Below are 19,368 nucleotides of genomic sequence, written 5' to 3' on the forward strand. Positions count from 1 at the left end.
AAATGACAGCAAAACACTGAAGAAGAGTCCAGTTTATTTCAATGCAGAATGCAGTAACATTGTCAGTTCTAAGTATATAACCCTACAGGTGAGGGGGGGGGGGGTGTTACCTGTTTTTCTGACGAGGCAGCCAATCACCGATAGGCTGAGACCAAGGTAGATGGACCAATCAGCGATAGGCTTGCCTTCTTTCAACCCAAATACCTTACACTGAAAGAATTCCAACAAAGTTGACTCATTCCTATTTAGCAAAGCGAGGTAAATATAGTCTTTTTTTTATAACGAGGATTTATTATTCCTTTCATGTACTGACTATTGTATAGGAGATCATTGATTACCTGCTCTGTATTGGCACAAAGCACACAGAGGTGCAGCAGCGTCCAGTGAAGCCTAACTGCCTGGTAGAAAGGAAGGGACTGTCTGCGTGAAACAAGCAGGGTAGGAAAAGTTGACTTACCTGTAACCCAGGTTCTGGCATCCCTCACCAACTCTGCCTCACTCTAGTAGTACCTGCTCCGACTTGAAAGTCCAGTTTCACAAGGAAGAATCGTGGAGGAAGAAAAATATGTCACAGGAGACGGACAAGTAAGTGATCATAGCTGGGGAAAGGATCTTTGATGACTTTAACAAGACATACGAGACTTTTTGCGCTGTAATTTGGGACAAAATAAATAAACTTCTGTTTTATTGTGACATTAATATTTTAGTTAAAAATAAGTAACAATTTTTGTTTATATTATTTGGGATTAATTTCCGCTAACCTTTTGGAAGTATTACTGTGGTTGTGTTAAAGGCAAACTAAGGTTGGCGGCGAATTCCGTCAGATGTAATAGGCTGCAGTTTATGTGAATAAAACTTGAGGTCTTTTTGTTTTAGTACTATTTGTTTTAGGCCTATTTAATACTTTGAGTGGCTTTTAGGGCTAGAATCATCTGTAAATGACTGTGCAGAACAACGTACTTACCATGTTATTAAAAAAATATATTGGTTTATTTATCACATCATTATCTTCTGTTTGGTGCTGTATTTTCAGCACCTGCTGGTTTGATTTGTGGCCATCTTTATGTTGCTGTTTTGTTCTGACTATGTCATACTGCATGTCTGTCTTCTCCATGGACTGGAATGTTGACACTATTGACATTTGACATTTGTCTATTTCAGCCCGTAATTTTTACGGGCTGTAGAATTAATTTCAATAACCTTTTAAATTACTTTTTCTCATCAAAAATGACCCTGACTCAAAAATGAGAATAAAATAGTTCGTATCCAATGATGGAATTATTATCATTATTAGTAGCTCACATGTTTCACGAATTCAACCATTTGACTTTAAAGCCGATCATAAAATGTGTTGGCAGATGTACACTACTTCTATTTGTTGTACACTGAATATGCAAATACGTTGTTATCATATCAACCCCAGTAATGTTAGTCTGTTTCCCAGCCCTGTTTAGAGCTTACAATATTAGTTCAAATGCCCACACCAGATCTCCACGAAAAACAACCTTTAACCCATATTTTTGACATATAGGGCTACAAATGTTTTGTAAAGTTTTCAGGCATAAAGTTTAACAGCAGACATCAGCTGTATGCACTTCCTTGTGGGTTATACTATTTAAAGACCCAGCACAACCAAAAAACATATTTTTCTGTGTTTTATATGATATCTTCAATGGAGAGAAAGTATGAGAGTGGAGTACAGGAGGGGTAAGAAGAACGAGCTCTGTAGTCCACAGCCTGGGCCCTGAGGGCTTGTAGTGGCTATAATAGCCTCAACATGTGGTCAGAGTGTCATAGGATCTGGAGACATGGGGAGGGGAAAGAAAGGTGTGGGGGGGAACTGTTGAGCGGAAGTATCTTTCAGCGGTATCTTTTGATTTAGCAGACATTTAAAATGGAGTTTTCCTAAACCTAGGCAAATAAAACAATGTTCTTCTGAGCAGCAGACCAGTAGTTAGTCAGTCCTATAGCTATACCTATATTGTCTGTCCTGAAGCTCTATAATCTGTTGATGAGAGCTATTGACTGTGCTGAAACTCTCTTTTAATTTAATTTAATTTTTATCTTTATTTAACCAGGTAGGCTAGTTGAGAACAAGTTCTCATTTACAACTGCGACCTGGCCAAGATAAAGCAAAGCAGCGCAACACAAACAACAGCACAGAGTTACGCGTGGAATAAACAAGCGTACAGTCAATAATACAATAGAAAAAAAGAAGGTCTATATACAGTGCGTGCAAATGGAGGTAGGGCAATAAATAGGCCATAGTAGCAAAATAATTACAATTTAGCAGATGACGATGAGCAGATGATGGTGTGTAAGTAGTGAAACTGGTGTGTAAATGAGCAGAAAAGTAAATAAAAACAATATGGGGATGAGGTAGGTAGATTGGGTGGGCTATTTACAGATGGACTATGTACAGCTGCAGGGATCGGTTAGCTGCTCAGATAGCTGATGTTTAAAGTTAGTGAGGGAAATATAAGTCTCCAGCTTCAGCAAAAAAAAATCAATTTGTTCCAGTCACTGGCAGCAGAGAACTGGAAGGTAAGGCGGCCAAAGGAGGTGTTGTCCTTGGGGATGACCAGTGAGATATACCGGCTGGAGCGCGTGCTATCGGTTGGTGTTGTTATCATGAACAGTGAGCTGAGATAAGGCGGAGCTTTACCTAGCATAGACTTATAGATGACCTGGAGCCAGTGGTTCTGGCAACAAATATGTAGCGAGGGCCAGCCTTCTAGAGCATACAGGTCGCAGTGGTGGGTGGTATAAGGTGCTTTAGTGACAAAACAGATGGCACTGTGATAGACTACATCCAATTTTCTGAGTAGAGTATTGGAAGCTATTTTGTAGATGACATCGCAGAAGTTGAGGATCGGTAGGATAGTCAGTTTTACTAGGGTAAGTTTGGCGGCGTAAGTGAAGGATGCGGGTGCGGGCAGCGAACGGTTGAAAAGCATGCATTTGGTTTTATTTGCATTTAAGAGCAGTTGCAGGAAGGATAGTTGTATGGCATTGAAGCTCTCTAACCTGTTGATTAGAGCTATTGTCTTTCCTGCATGTCCCTAACCTGCTGATAAGATTAGAAATATTGTCTGCCTGAAGCTCTCTAACTTGCTGATTCGAGCTATTGTCTTTCCTGAAGCTCCCTAACCTGCTGAATAGAGCTCTTCAATGTCCTGAAGCTCTCTAACCTGCTGGTTCGATTAGATATATTGTCTGTTCTGAAGCTCTCTAACATGTTGATTAGAGCTCTTGTCTGTCCTGAAGCTCTTTAACCTGCTGATTAGAGCTATTGTCTGTCCTGAAGCTCCCTAACCTGCTGAATAGAGCTCTTCAATGTCCTGCAGGTCTCTAACCTCCTGATTAGATTAGAAATAGTGTCTGTCCTGAAGCTCTCTAACTTACTGATTAGAGCTATTGTCTTTCCTGCAGGTCTCTAACATCCTGTTTAGAATAAAAATGTGTCCTGTCCTGAAGTTCTCTAACCTGCTGAATAGAGCTCTTGTCGCTCCTGAAGCTATCTTACATGTATATTAGAGCTATTGTCTGTCCTGAATCTCTACAACTTGTTAATTGTCTGTCCTAAAGCTCTATAACCTGCTGATTAGAGTTATTGACTGTTCTAACACTCTCTAAGCTGCTGATTAAAGTTATTGTCTTTCCTGCAGAACTCTAACATGCTATTAAGAATAAATATTGTCTGTATTGAATCTCTCTAACATGCTATTAAGAATAAATACTGTCTGTATTGAATCTAGGGGCGGCAGGGTAGCCTAGTGGTTAGAGTGTTGGACTAGTAGCCTGAAGGTTGTGAGTTCAAACCCCCGAGCTGACAAGGTACAAATCTGTCGTTCTGCCCCTGAACAGGCAGTTAACCCACTGTTCCTAGGCCGTCATTGAAAATATGAATTTGTTCTTAACTGACTTGCCTGGTTAAATAAATGATTCTTCACAAAAAATACAGTTTTATCTCTTTATGTTTGAAGCCTGAAATGTGGCAAAAGGTCACAAAGTTCAAGGGGGCCGAATACTTTCGCAAGGCACTGTAGCTATAGCCTGTCCTGAAGCTCTCTTTCCTGTTGATTAGAATATAGCTATAGCCTGTCCTGAAGCTCTCTTTCCTGTTGATTAGAATATAGCTATAGCCTGTCCTGAAGCCCACAAACCTTCTGAACAGAGATAGTGTCTGTCCTGAAGCTCTCGAACCTGCTGATTAGAGCTATTGTCTGTTCTAACACTCTCTAAACTGCTGATTAAAGTTATTGAATGTCCTGATGCTCTTTAACCTGCTGAATAGAGCAATTGAATGTCCAGAGTACTCTACCCTGCTGAAAAGAACATAGCTATTTTCTCTCCAAAAACTCTCTAATCTGCTGAAATATAGCTATTGTCTTTCCTTTAGCTTTTTACCTGTTGATTAGAGCTATTTAGAAGCTCTCTAATTTGTTGCTCTCTAATATGTTGGGTAGAATAGAGCTATTATCTGTCCTGAAGCTCTCTTTCCTGTTGATTAGAATATAGCTATAGCCTGTCCTGAAGCTCTCTTTCCTGTTGATTAGAATATAGCTATAGCCTGTCCTGAAGCACACAAACCTTCTGAACAGAGATAGTGTCTGTCCTGAAGCTCTCGAACCTGCTGATTTGAGCTATTGTCTCTCCTGAAGCCCTCTGGTCGGTTGTTTAGAGCTATTGTCAGTCCTGAAGCTCTCTAACCTGCTGATTAGAGCTATTGTCTGTCCTGGAGCTATCTTACCTGCATATTAGAGCTATTGTCTGTCCTGATGCTCTCTAACCCGCTGATTAGAGCTCTTGTCTGTCCTGAAGCTCTAAAACCTGCTGATTCAAATAGACCTATCATCTGTCCTAAAGCACTCTAATATGCTGATTAGAGACATTGCCTGTCGTAAAGCTCTCTAATTTGTTGGGTAGAATAGAGCTATTATCTGCCCTGAAGCTCTCTTACCTGCTAATTAAACTTATTATCTGTCCGGAAGCTTTCTAACATGCTGGTTAGAGCCATTGTCTTTCCTGAAGCTCTCTAACCTGTTGATTAGATCTAATGTCTTTCCTGAAGCTCTCTAACCTGCTGATTAGATCTAATGTCTGTCCTGAAGCTCTCTAACCTGCTGATTAGATCTAATGTCTGTCCTGAAGCTCTCTAACCTGCTGATTAGATCTAATGTCTGTCCTGAAGCTCTCTAACCTGCTGATTAGAGCTATTGTCTTTCCTGAAGCTCTCTTTCCTGTTGATTAGAATATAGCTACAGCCTGTCCTGAATCGATCTAAACTGCTGATTAGAGCTCTTGTCTGTCCTGAAGCTCTCTAACCTGCTGATTAGAGCTCTTGTCTTTCATGACATTATCTAACGTGCTGAATTGAGCTCTTGTCTGTCCTGAAGCTCTCTAACCTTCTGGCTTGTATTTGTATTGATTATGGATCCTCATTAGTTCCTGCCAAAGCAGCAGCAACCCTTCCTGGGGTTTATTATGGATCCCCATTAGTTCCTGCCAAGGCAGCAGCTACTCTTCCTGGGGTATATTATGGATCCCCATTAGTTCCTGCCAAGGCAGCAGCTACTCTTCCTGGGGTTTATTATGGATCCCCATTAGTTCCTGCCAAGGCAGCAGCTACTCTTCCTGGGGTCCAGCAAAATGAAGGCTGTTTATAACATTTAAAAAAACATTGCAACATATTCACAGACTGTGTGCCCTCAGGTCCCTACTCCACCACTACCACATATATACTGTACAAGTCCATGTGTATGTGTGTGTATAGTGCATATGCTACTGTGTGTTTGTATGCATGTGTCTGTGCCTATGTTTGTGTTGCTTCACAGTCTCCTCTGTTCCATAAGGTATTTTTTATCTGTTTTTCAATTAGTTACTTGATGTGGAATAGAGTTCCATGTAGTCATGGCTCTATGTAGTACTGTGTACCTCCCATAGTCTGTTCTGGACTTGGAGACTGTGAAGAGACCTCTTGTGGCATGTCTTGTGGGGTATGCAAGGGTGTCCGAGCTGTGTGCCAGTAGTTTAGACAGACACCTCGGTGTATTCAACATGTCAATACCTCTCATAAATACAAGCAGTGATGAAGTCAATCGCTCCTCCACTTTGAGCCAGGAAAGATTGACATGCATATTATTAATATTAGCTCCCTGTGTACATCAAGGGCCAGACTTGCTGCCCTTTTCTAGACCAATTGCAATTTTCCTAAGTTCTTTTTTGTGGCACCTGACCACACGACTGAACAGTAGTCCAGGTGCGACAAAACTAGGGCCTGTAGGACCTGCCTTGTTGATAGTGTTGTTAAGAAGGTAGAAACTAGGGCCTGTAGGACCTGCCTTGTTGATAGTGTTGTTAAGAAGGTAGAAACTAGGGCCTGTAGGACCTGCCTTGTTAATAGTGATGTTAAGAAGGTAGAAACTAGGGCCTGTAGGACCTGCCTTGTTGATAGTGTTGTTAAGAAGGTAGAAACTAGGGCCTGTAGGACCTGCCTTGTTAATAGTGATGTTAAGAAGGTAGAAACTAGGGCCTGTAGGACCTGCCTTGTTGATAGTGTTGTTAAGAAGGTAGAAACTAGGGCCTGTAGGACCTGCCTTGTTGATAGTGTTGTTAAGAAGGTAGAAACTAGGGCCTGTAGGACCTGCCTTGTTGATAGTGTTGTTAAGAAGGTAGAAACTAGGGCCTGTAGGACCTGCCTTGTTGATAGTGTTGTTAAGAAGGTAGAAACTAGGGCCTGTAGGACCTGCCTTGTTGATAGTGTTGTTAAGAAGGTAGAAACTAGGGCCTGTAGGACCTGCCTTGTTAATAGTGATGTTAAGAAGGTAGAAACTAGGGCCTGTAGGACCTGCCTTGTTGATAGTGTTGTTAAGAAGGTAGAAACTAGGGCCTGTAGGACCTGCCTTGTTAATAGTGATGTTAAGAAGGTAGAAACTAGGGCCTGTAGGACCTGCCTTGTTGATAGTGTTGTTAAGAAGGTAGAAACTAGGGCCTGTAGGACCTGCCTTGTTGATAGTGTTGTTAAGAAGGTAGAAACTAGGGCCTGTAGGACCTGCCTTGTTGATAGTGCTGTTAAGAAGGTAGAAACTAGGGCCTGTAGGACCTGCCTTGTTGATAGTGTTGTTAAGAAGGTAGAAACTAGGGCCTGTAGGACCTGCCTTGTTGATAGTGTTGTTAAGAAGGTAGAAACTAGGGCCTGTAGGACCTGCCTTGTTGATAGTGTTGTTAAGAAGGTAGAAACTAGGGCCTGTAGGACCTGCCTTGTTGATAGTGTTGTTAAGAAGGTAGAAACTAGGGCCTGTAGGACCTGCCTTGTTGATAGTGTTGTTAAGAAGGTAGAAACTAGGGCCTGTAGGACCTGCCTTGTTAATAGTGATGTTAAGAAGGTAGAAACTAGGGCCTGTAGGACCTGCCTTGTTGATAGTGTTGTTAAGAAGGTAGAAACTAGGGCCTGTAGGACCTGCCTTGTTAATAGTGATGTTAAGAAGGTAGAAACTAGGGCCTGTAGGACCTGCCTTGTTGATAGTGTTGTTAAGAAGGTAGAAACTAGGGCCTGTAGGACCTGCCTTGTTGATAGTGTTGTTAAGAAGGTAGAAACTAGGGCCTGTAGGACCTGCCTTGTTGATAGTGTTGTTAAGAAGGTAGAAACTAGGGCCTGTAGGACCTGCCTTGTTGATAGTGTTGTTAAGAAGGTAGAAACTAGGGCCTGTAGGACCTGCCTTGTTGATAGTGTTGTTAAGAAGGTAGAAACTAGGGCCTGTAGGGCCTGCCTTGTTGGCAGTGCTGTTAAGAAGGTAGAAACTAGGGCCTGTAGGACCTGCCTTGTTGATAGTGTTGTTAAGAAGGTAGAGCAGTGCCTTGTTGATAGTGCTGTTAAGGCAGAGCAGCGCCATTTTGATAATGCTGTTAAGAAGGCAGAGCAGCACCTTGTTGATAATGCTGTTAATAAGAAGGTAGAGCAGCACTTTGTTGATAATGCTGTTAAGAAGGTAGAGCAGTGCCTTGTTGATAATGCTGTTAAGAAGGTAGAGCAGCACCTTGTTGATAATGCTGTTAAGAAGGTAGAGCAGCGCCTTGTTGATAATGCTGTTAAGAAGCGCCTTGTCATGGACATACTTATTTATTTCACGTTTATTTAACCAGGTTGGCCAGTTGAGAACAAGTTCTCATTTACAACTGCGACCTGGCCAAGATAAAGCAAAGCAGTTCGAAACATACAACACATACAACACAGAGTTACACATGGAATAAACAAACGTACAGTCAATAACACATTATAAAAATGTATATACAAATGTAGTAGTCAGTTAGGTGCACACAGGGCCTGAGTTCGAGGCTGGGGCTGACAGATAAAACATGTATATACAAATGTAGTAAGATTAGGGAGGTAAGGCAATAAATCAAATCAAATCAAATCAAATCAAATTTTATTTGTCACATACACATGGTTAGCAGATGTTAATGCGAGTGTAGCGAAATGCTTGTGCTTCTAGTTCCGACAATGCAGTGATAACCAACAAGTAATCTAACTAACAAAACTATTCCAAAATAATACTATCTTATATAATAATATAATAATATAATAATAATATCAGTCTAAGGGGATAAGGAACATGTACATAAGGATATATGAATGAGTGATGGTACAGAGCAGCATACAGTAGATGGTATCGAGTACAGTATATACATATGAGATGAGTGTGTAGACAAAGTAAACAAAGTGGCATAGTTAAAGTGGCTAGTGATACATGTGTTACATAAGGATGCAGTCGATGATGTAGAGTACAGTATATACATATGCATATGAGATGAATAATGTAGGGCAAGTAACATTATATAAGGTAGCATTGTTTAAAGTGGCTAGTGATATATCTACATCATTTCCCATCAATTCCCATTATTAAAATGGCTGGAGTTGGGTCAGTGTCAATGACAGTGTGTTGGCAGCAGCCACTCAATGTCAGTGGTGGCTGTTCAACAGTCTGATGGCCTTGAGATAGAAGCTGTTTTTCAGTCTCTCGGTCCCAGCTTTGATGCACCTGTACTGACCTCGCCTTCTGGATGATAGCGGGGTGAACAGGCAGTGGTTCGGGTGGTTGATGTCCTTGATGATCTTTATGGCCTTCCTGTAACAACGGGTGGTGTAGGTGTCCTGGAGGGCAGGTAGTTTGCCCCCGGTGATGCGTTGTGCAGTCCTCACTACCCTCTGGAGAGCCTTACGGTTGAGGGCGGAGCAGTTGCCGTACCAGGCGGTGATACAGCCCGCCAGGATGCTCTCGATTGTGCATCTGTAGAAGTTTGTGAGTGCTTTTGGTGACAAGCCGAATTTCTTCAGCCTCCTGAGGTTGAATAGGCGCTGCTGCGCCTTCTTCACGACGCTGTCAGTGTGAGTGGACCAATTCAGTTTGTCTGTGATGTGTATGCCGAGGAACTTAAAACTAGCTACCCTCTCCACTACTGTTCCATCGATGTGGATAGGGGGTGTTCCCTCTGCTGTTTCCTGAAGTCCACAATCATCTCCTTAGTTTTGTTGACGTTGAGTGTGAGGTTATTTTCCTGACACCACACTCCGAGGGCCCTCACCTCCTCCCTGTAGGCCGTCTCGTCGTTGTTGGTAATCAAGCCTACCACTGTTGTGTCGTCCGCAAACTTGATGATTGAGTTGGAGGCGTGCGTGGCCACGCAGTCGTGGGTGAACAGGGAGTACAGGAGAGGGCTCAGAACGCACCCTTGTGGGGCCCCGTGTTGAGGATCAGCGGGGAGGAGATGTTGTTGCCTACCCTCACCACCTGGGGGCGGCCCGTCAGGAAGTCCAGTACCCAGTTGCACAGGGCGGGGTCGAGACCCAGGGTCTCGAGCTTGATGACGAGCTTGGAGGGTACTATGGTGTTGAATGCCGAGCTGTAGTCGATGAACAGCATTCTCACATAGGTATTCCTCTTGTCCAGGTGGGTTAGGGCAGTGTGCAGTGTGGTTGAGATTGCATCGTCTGTGGACCTATTTGGGCGGTAAGCAAATTGGAGTGGGTCTAGGGTGTCAGGTAGGGTGGAGGTGATATGGTCCTTGACTAGTCTCTCAAAGCACTTCATGATGATGGAAGTGAGTGCTACGGGGCGGTAGTCGTTTAGCTCAGTTACCTTAGCTTTCTTGGGAACAGGAACAATGGTGGCCCTCTTGAAGCATGTGGGAACAGCAGACTGGTATAGGGATTGATTGAATATGTCCGTAAACACACCGGCCAGCTGGTCTGCGCATGCTCTGAGGGCGCGGCTGGGGATGCCGTCTGGGCCTGCAGCCTTGCGAGGGTTAACACGTTTAAATGTCTTACTCACCTCGGCTGCAGTGAAGGAGAGACTGCATGTTTCCGTTGCAGGCCGTGTCAGTGGCACTGTATTGTCCTCAAAGCGGGCAAAAAAGTTATTTAGTCTGCCTGGGAGCAAGACATCCTGGTCCGTGACTGGGCTGGATTTCATCTTGTAGTCCGTGATTGACTGTAAATAGGCCATAGTGGTGAAATATTTACAATTTAACACTAGAGTGATAGATGTGCAGATGAGAATGTGCACATAGAGAGACTGGGGTGCAAAAATATTTAAAAAATAACAATATGGGGATGAGGTAGTTGGGTTGGCTATTTACAGATGCGCTGTGTACAGGTGCAGTAATCGATAAGCTGCTCTGACAGCTGATGCTTAAAGTTAGTGAGGGAGATATAAGCCTCCAGCTTCAGGGACTTTTGCAATTTGTTCCAGTCTTGGGCAGCAGAGGAAAGAAAGGCGGTGAATAAAACAATCTTAGGGAGGAGGTTTCTGATGTTAACATGAATGAAACCAAGGCTTTTACGGTTACAGAAGTCAACAAATGAGAGCGCCTGGGGAATAGGTGTACTGGTGGCTGCAGGGCCTGGGTTAAGCATGTCCCAGTTTAGGTCACCTAACAGTACGAACTCTGAAGATAGATTGGGGTCAATCAATTCGCATATGGTGTCCAGAGCATAGCTGGGGGCTGAGGGGGGTCTTTAACAAGTGGCATTAGTGAGAGACTTATTTCTGGAAAGGTGGAGTTTTAAAAGTAGAAGCTCAAATTGTTTGGACACAGACCTGGATAGTAATACAGAACTCTGCAGGCTATCTCTGCAGTAGATTGCAACTCCGCCCCCTTTTGGCAGTTCTATCTTGATGGAAAATGTTGTAGTTGGGGATGGAAATTTCTGCATTTTTGGTGGCCTTCCTAAGCCAAGATTCAGACACGGCTAGCACATCAGGGTTGGCGGAGTGTGCTAAAGCAGTGAATAAAACAATCTTAGGGAGAAGGTTTCTGATGTTAACATGAATGAAACCAAGGCTTTTATGGTTACTGAAGTCAACAAATGAGAGCACCAGAGGAACAGAGGAGGAGTAGGATAAGGGTACGGCTAAAGGCTATAAAAACTGGTCATCTAGTGCGTTGGAAACAGAGAATAAAAGGAGCAGATTTCTGGGAGTGGTAGAATAGATTCAGGGCATAATGTACAGACTAGGGTATGGTAGGATGTGAGTACAGTGAAGGTAAACCTAGGCATTGTCTCCGCATGCGTAGGGGGTGGGACAAAAGAGCTATCTAAGGCATGTTGAGTGGGAATGGGGGCTCTACGGTGAAGTAAAACAATATAAACTAACAGAAACAGCAGTAGACAAAGCATATTGGCATTAGAAAGAGGCATAAAGCAATCACAGGTGTTGGTCAGGAGAGCTAAGACAACAACAGGTAAATGGCGATGAATGGGCAGAGAGGGTCAGTTAGGTGCACACAGGGTCTGAGTTTGAGGCTGGGGCCGACAGATAAACAATATCAGGTACAGTGATATTGAAACAGTCCAGCAGGCATCAGCCTTGTAGCCGAGTGATTATAGGGTCCAATGAGCAGCAATAGGTGAGTCAGGGAGCCGTTCGGTAGTAACTACTGTGCTAGGCCAGCGGGAGACTGAAAGCTAGCGGGCCGGGGATAGCAGATGGGTCTTTGGCGACGTCGCAATGGAAAACCACATCGGACGATTACATCGGCAGACCAGTCGTGATGGATCGGAGGGGCTCCGTGTCAACAACAAAGTGTCCAGGCCAATTGGCAAAAGAGGTATTGTAGCCCAAGAATTCGCTGGTATACTCTGTCGGTTTGCCGGGAGATGGGCCTAGCTCGAGGCTAACTGGTGCTTGCTTCGGGACTGGTGCTTGCTGCGATGATCCGGTGTAATGGTCCAGAGATTGCAGCAGGAATCCGGTGAGGAGAAAAGCAGTCCGATATGCTGTGGGTTGATATCGCGCTGTGCAGACCGGCAGGCAATTGTCCGAGCTAAAGCTGGCTGGTGTCCAAGCTAAAGGTGAAGACCGCTAGCAGTGGCTAACAATGACTAGTAGATAGTTAACTGGCTAGCTCCTGATGGAAGTTCCAGTTATAAGGTATAAAAAATTGCAGATCCGTACCACATTGGGTGAGGTGGGTTGCAGGAAAGTATATGTAGTTTGTAGATGGAAAGTGAGATTAAAATATATATGAGAAAGAAAACTTCTCCCTGTTTTAGCTACTGTTGTGTCAATATGTTTTGATCATGACAGTTACTCCAAGCAGTTTAGTCACCTCAACCTGCTCAATTTCAACATTATTTACTACAATATTTAGTTGAGGTTTAGGGTTTAAAACTTGTTCACGCTACCACGTTCCCCAAGGGCACCCCCCCCCACGCTCAACTCAAAAGATGGCGCACAGAATGCAAAAATATTCTTCGAAATATTTAACCTCCACACATTAACAAGTCCAATAGCTCAAATGAAAGATAAACACCTTGTTCATCTACCCAGCGAGTCAGATTTCTCAAATGTGTAACGGCGTTCTTCGTTTGTAGAAAGAGAGTCGGACCGAAATGCAGCGTGGTGGTTACTCATGTCTTTAATGAAACAATCGCGATACATGAAATAACTTCTACAAATGCAAAACAACAAACGGAACGTGAAAACTAATTACAGCCTATCTGGTGAACACTACACAGAGACAGGAACAATCACCCACGAAATACAAAGTGAAACCCAGGCTACCTAAATACGGTTCCCAATCAGAGACAACGAGAATCACCTGACTCTGATTGAGAACCGCCTCAGGCAGCCAACCTATGCTACACCCCTACTCAGCCGCAATCCCAATACCTACAAAAACCCCAATACGAAACACAACATTAAACCCATGTCACACCCTGGCCTGACCAAATATATAACGAAAACACAAAACACTATGACCAAGGCGTGACAAAATATTTTACGGCGAAAGCATAGCACATATTTATGTCAAACCACCACCAAAGACACAGCCAATATATAGCCATTTTGTTGAACAAAAGATGCAATCACAAACGCAGGATTAAAAGAAAAATAATTCACTAACCTTTTGAAAATCTTCATCAGATGACAGTAATAGGACATGTTACACAATAATATGCCATTTATATCCATAAATCACCGTTTACATTGACGCCATGTTCAGAAAATGCTAAAAAATGTCCGGAGAAATTATATATAACAGCAATACACATCATAAACTTTGACTAAATATACATGTTCTACATATAGTTAGAAAGATACACTGCTTCTTAATGCAATCGCTTCGTCACATTTCTTTTTAACGTTACAGAAATCGTTCATTTTTCAATAATCTGAGACGGCGCTCAGACATAAGCAATATTTCTCCGCTATGTTGGAAAATTAGGCAGTATTCTGCCTATCCTTAACTGGTTTTAATGAATGATTTGTCCCAAATACAATGCTTTTAGTTTTAATATTTAGGACTAACTTATTCCTTGCCACCCACTCTGAAACTAACTGCAACTCTTTGTTAAGTGTTTCAGTCGCAGTCGCTGGTCAGTTGTACTTAGATGTGTAGTTTCAGCATTTGTTGCTGGCATGTCATGCCTAAATTTGCTATTCTTGCCAATTAAAAAAATCATTAAAATAAGTTGGAAACATCAGTTGGTTTTGTGATGAATGAGCCGTCTCATTCATTGAATGATCAGCTGAGTTGACCTTTTCCCCCAGAATTTAATTTAAGGTTCTCCAAAGCTTTTTACTAGCATTCATTATTTCACTTGTCATTTCATAGTGTAGTTTCTTATTATTTTTATTCAGTTTAGTCACATGATTTCTCAATTTGCAATAAGTTTGCCAATCAGTTGAGCCGCCAGACTTATTTGCCATTCCTTTTGCCTCATCCCTCTCAAACATACAATGTTTCAATTCCTCATCAATCCACAGGGATTTAACAGTTTTTACAGTCATTTTCTTTATGGGTTCATGTTTATTAGCAACTTGAATAATGCTTCAAGTGTCATTTTGCTCCTCATTACACACCACGAACCAACAGATATTCTTTACAATAAACAACAAAGGAATCACTACAACATGTCTTGTATGACCTCTTATACACTATATTTAGGGTTTAAAATTTTGGGGAATAGTCAGATGTGGAAACTTTCCTTGGGCATTAACGGGAATATATGGGAATTAACAGGAATATATGCAAATGAATATTAATACCATTTAAATGTAGATGTTTTTTGTTTTGTATATATATTTACCATTTCATATGGAGACAGAAAGATAAACCGAATACATTATCATAAGTAGACATAATTGCAAATTATTAAATCCTTCCAATAGAAATGTAAAAAACAGTTTAGTTACAAATTGAACTTTAATTAAATGAGTTGACTCTTCACATGGGATGATTTCACTGAACAACAAAAGACAGGGAATATTGAATGATCCCCAATGATCAATAACATCTCCCAAAAACGTTTTCAACAGAATGTAAAATGATAATCTACAAACTAAAGCTTTGGTTGTCTTGATCTCAGGCTTCCATGTCTTCTCCCTGGACCTCCTCAATGTCCACCTCTTGAACATCAGACTCTGAGATCTCATCTTCACTGTCACTTTCCAATCTTGTTGCCCGGATGGCCACCAATTTTTCAACCCTTGTATTGGGCAGCCTGTTGCATGCTTTGGTGTGTGTGTTCCCAAACAAGGACCAGTTGCGCTCTGAGACGGCTGATGTTGGTAGGATTTGGCAACAGGGGAAAGAGCCTCAGATCCACAAAGTCCCTTCCACCAGGTGGCTGATGAGATATGTTGGCACCACTGCCATATTGCAGCTCCATCCCAATGCCCTTGCATAGCAGTGTACCTCACCAGACTACCAAGAACCTTGCCCTCATCCAGGCCAAGGTGGTGAGACACGGTTGTGATGACACCTTCTTGCCAGCATACTTGGGGTCCAACATGTACGCTGCGGCGTGTCTGGGCTTCAGGAAGAAGTCTTCACACTTTTTGATGTATTTCAGAACTGTAGTTGCCTCTACTCGGAGCAACAGTGAAGTGGGTAGGGCAGTATGGATTTCTTCTCTTACATCTGCAAGCAGAGTCTGAACATCAGACAGGATGGCATTGTCTCCCTCAATCCGTGCAATGGCTACTGCTATTGTTATTTTGGTTAGGTCAGGGAGTGACATGGGGGATGTTTGTGTTTTTGTCTTGTCTGATAATTAAGGAGTTAGATTAAACAACTAATTTGTATGATCAATGTTTTAAAATGTATGGAAACAGGTGAATTAACACTCCTCAGTTAGCAGGCTCAATGAAGCTAAACCCCACATGGTAGCAAAAACTAACTAGCAGAAATTGGTAACAAGTTAGAAATGATTTAAAAACACTTTGCTGTAGGCTACTATTTACTAGTAAACAAAAAAATAATGTATGCCATATAAAATATATTCACCCCACCCAGTTTCGTAATCAAAACTTACCATAAAGCATGTAGTCCTTGGCTCAGACAGTGTAGTAATGTGGGCTTAATAACATCTCATCTCATCTCATTGTGCAAGATCTTGAGAATCAGCTCTACATGTGATGGTAGAATGCACTGTGCATGCAGAGGGTTCCATTGAATTGAGGATAGGTTAACTAAAATATGCTACAAGACCGAGAATTGCCTTGTGTGTCCCACAAAAAAGGTTCCCTGTTACAAGATAACTTTTTAGCTTATAACAATGAAAATGCCCCACATTCCAGGGCTTAACTTCCGATGGAAAATTACAGGAACAATTCCGGCAATTTACTGGAAAGATTCCGACCCTTTGCAACCCTAACTATATTAGGCCCAGCCTTTGGAACTTTGGTTTTCCTAGATATTGCTACTATATTGTGATCATTACATCCGATGGATCTGGATACTGCTTTCAAGCACATTTCTGCAGCATTAGTAAATATGTGATCAATACATGTTGATGATTTCATTCTTGTGCTGTTTGTAACTACCCTGGTAGGTTGACTGATAACCTGAACCAGGTTGCAGTTATTAGTTACAGTTTGAAGTTTTTTCTTGAGTGAGCATCTTGATTAAAGCCAGTCAATATTTAAATCGCCCAGAAAATATACCCCTCTGTTGATTTCAAGCATTTCACACGTTATCGAGATGCTGACTGTTAGCACTTGGTTCTGTAGCAGTTTCCCACCAGAATGGGCTTTAGGTGAGGCAGATGAACCTGTAGCCATATTACTTACATATTTCAACAGTATTTAACATGAGATCCTCTCTAATCTTTACAGGAATGTGGTTCTGAATATAAACAGCAACACCTCCACCATTGGCATTTCTATCTTTTCTATAAATGTTATAACCTTGTATTGCTACCACTGTATTATCAAAGGTTTTATCTAAGTGAGTTTCAGAGATGGTCAGAATATGAATGTCATCTGTTACTAGCAAATGATTGATTTCATGAACCTTGATTCGTAAGCTACATATATTAACGTGGGCTATTTTGAGAACTTTTCTTCAGCGATGATTACTTGCTTCCATTGCTTTATTGGGAGGTTTAGCAGCAGTAGAGGTGCTCATGTTATTTATGTTAATGCAGGGTGAGCTGCTCACAGTGGACTTCCTACTAGGGCACACCGGTTTAGTGCTAACAGTATACATCTGGTTCATATGCACATGGTTACTGCACACATTAGCTGTAGGATCAGCAGAGGCATTCAGGGCAGTTAAATGGACATCAATTAGATTGCATATATTTTGTCTGCTGATGCCCCTGGTGTAATGTACAATTGCTGAAGCATTATGAAAACTCTGCATCACAACGGTAGGGATTAGCTGAGCTGGGCTTGAGTCATTGATTAGTCATTGTCTCAACACAGCCTTATTATGCTGTGTAAGGATCCAGGAACCCAAATGATTTGGGTGGATCCCATCCTCCTTATAATGCTGTGTAAGGATCCAGGAACCCAGATGATTTGGGTGGATCCCATCCTCCTTGTATAACATGTTTTGTTTCCAAATGTTATCGAAATTGTCAACAAAAGTTACACCCATTGAGCTACAATAATCACGTAGCCAGTTGTGAAGAGAAATAATCCTGAGACAGTGTTCAATGCCACGATTCAGAGATGGCAGAGGGCCAGATATGATTGATATTTTGTTATTGTTTAGAAGAGAGTCAATCAACTCTTTAAAATCCCATTTAAACTATTCAGAGCTGTCCTTCATTATGTGATTAAAACCCACATGGACTAGGATAGAATGGATTTCAATGTCCTGGTGTACATTCAGGAGCAGCTTAGTAATGTAATTAAAACCTACATCGACTAGGATAGAATCAATGTTTTTGTCCTGGTGTAGTTCATTCAGGATCAGCTTAGTAATGTCTTTAAAACACACATGGACTAGGATAGAATGGATTTCCATGTCCTTGTGTAGTACATTCAGGAGCAGCTTAGTAATGTAATTAAAACACACATGGACTGGACTAGGATAGAATCAATGACCTAGTGTAGTACATTCAGGAGCAGTTTAGTAATGTCTTTAAAACCCACATGGACTGGACTAGGATAGAATGGATTTCCATGTCCTTGTGTAGTACATTCAGGAGCAGCTTAGTAATGTCATTAAAACACACATGGACTAGGATACAATCAATGTCCTGGTGTAGTACATTCAGGAGCAGCTTAGTAATGTCATTAAAGCACACATGGAGTAGGATAGAATGGATTTCCAGGGCCTGGTGTAGTACATTCGGGAGCAGCTTAGTAATGTCATTTACTCGAGCTCCGGGATAGGACACTGTTTTTGCACCAGGAACGGTCACATTTCTTACCATGGAGCTGCCCAGATTCACCGCTGGCGAGAAGGATGAGGAAATCCGCCCACTCCCACTTCTCAGGATTCAGAGAACCCTTTATGGATGGGCGAGAGGCAGTTTAAAACTTGAGCCCATTGCTCCCGGGGCCTGTGGCAGGCCTCCGACAGATGGAGAAGCCCCGCTCTATCCAGAACAGGGACGGAAGGTTGTCAACATCGACTAAGAATTCGTAGTTGTAGGCACTGCGGCTGCAGACACGACTCGTGACATGCGACCATCGTTGATCGTCTTGCTCCTCTTGCTGTGCTCCTTCGACCCCGCTGTCAGATGGGGGAGCTCCAGGCAACACCGGCCAGTTGGTTAACGACAAACGACAAGGCGGAGATGCATCCAACAAGCGTGAACGTCGTCCAGCCACCGGCGTAGAAAATGTAAACATTTCACTCTGCGTTTTCCCCAGTTTCTTACGTAGGCTGGCGATCTGCATGATCAATGAATCCACCTCAAACCTATGATCCTCGGCAAGTAAACAATTGCCGCATTGGTACTCTGAATGATCCAGTTTGTCCCGTAACAGTGGGTAATAGATACCGCTCCTACAGTGCTGGAAATCTATTTCTCCCGACAAAGAGGACTTCAGTCCAAAACTCATCTGGTACCAACTTCATTAGCCTGATGGCTAGCAGCTTAGCGTCAATGTCAAGCAGGCTTCAACCTGTTTGTTAAGTGGGATTCAGGGACAAGAAATAGCTGTCCTTGCTGTTCAAAGCTTATAGCTATTCTCTGCCCTGAAGCTCTCTAACCTGCTAATTAGAATATACCTATTGTCCATCCTGAAGCTCTCTAACCTGCTGATTAGAATATAGTTATTTTCCGTCCTGAAGCTCCCTAACCTGCTGATTAGAATATAGTTATTGTCCGTCCTGAAGCTCTCTAACCTGCTGATTAGAATATAGTTATTGTCCGTCCTGAAGCTCTCTAACCTGCTGATTAGAGATATTGTCTGTCCTGAAGCTCTCTAACCTGCTGATTAGAGATATTTTCCGTCCTGAATCTCTCTAACCTTGTCACGCATAGATGTAATAGGTGGCAGGGAAGTCAGGCAGGCGCAGGAGAGTCAAATGGAGTTTAAATATGGAGTCTTTTAATAAAGTTCCACGAGTATGCTCCATAACAATAAATGTACAAACAAAACATGGGTACGAAGA

At 42.3% G+C, this 19,368-nt stretch overlaps 1 protein-coding gene across 1 annotated transcript in view; it reads left to right on the top strand.

Annotated features, from left to right (window-relative positions):
* Positions 1–240: 240 nt before the first annotated feature.
* Positions 241–19,368, top strand: part of grhl2b (grainyhead-like transcription factor 2b) — a 134,763-nt gene continuing 115,635 nt past the window's right edge. The window contains 1 exon segment of the mRNA XM_046361270.1: positions 241–585. Coding sequence (XP_046217226.1) covers positions 566–585 — 20 coding nt within the window. The 5' untranslated portion in view covers positions 241–565.

The sequence above is a fragment of the Oncorhynchus gorbuscha genome, linkage group LG09, assembly GCF_021184085.1.
Source record: "Oncorhynchus gorbuscha isolate QuinsamMale2020 ecotype Even-year linkage group LG09, OgorEven_v1.0, whole genome shotgun sequence".
Taxonomy (NCBI): Eukaryota; Metazoa; Chordata; class Actinopteri; order Salmoniformes; family Salmonidae; genus Oncorhynchus; species Oncorhynchus gorbuscha.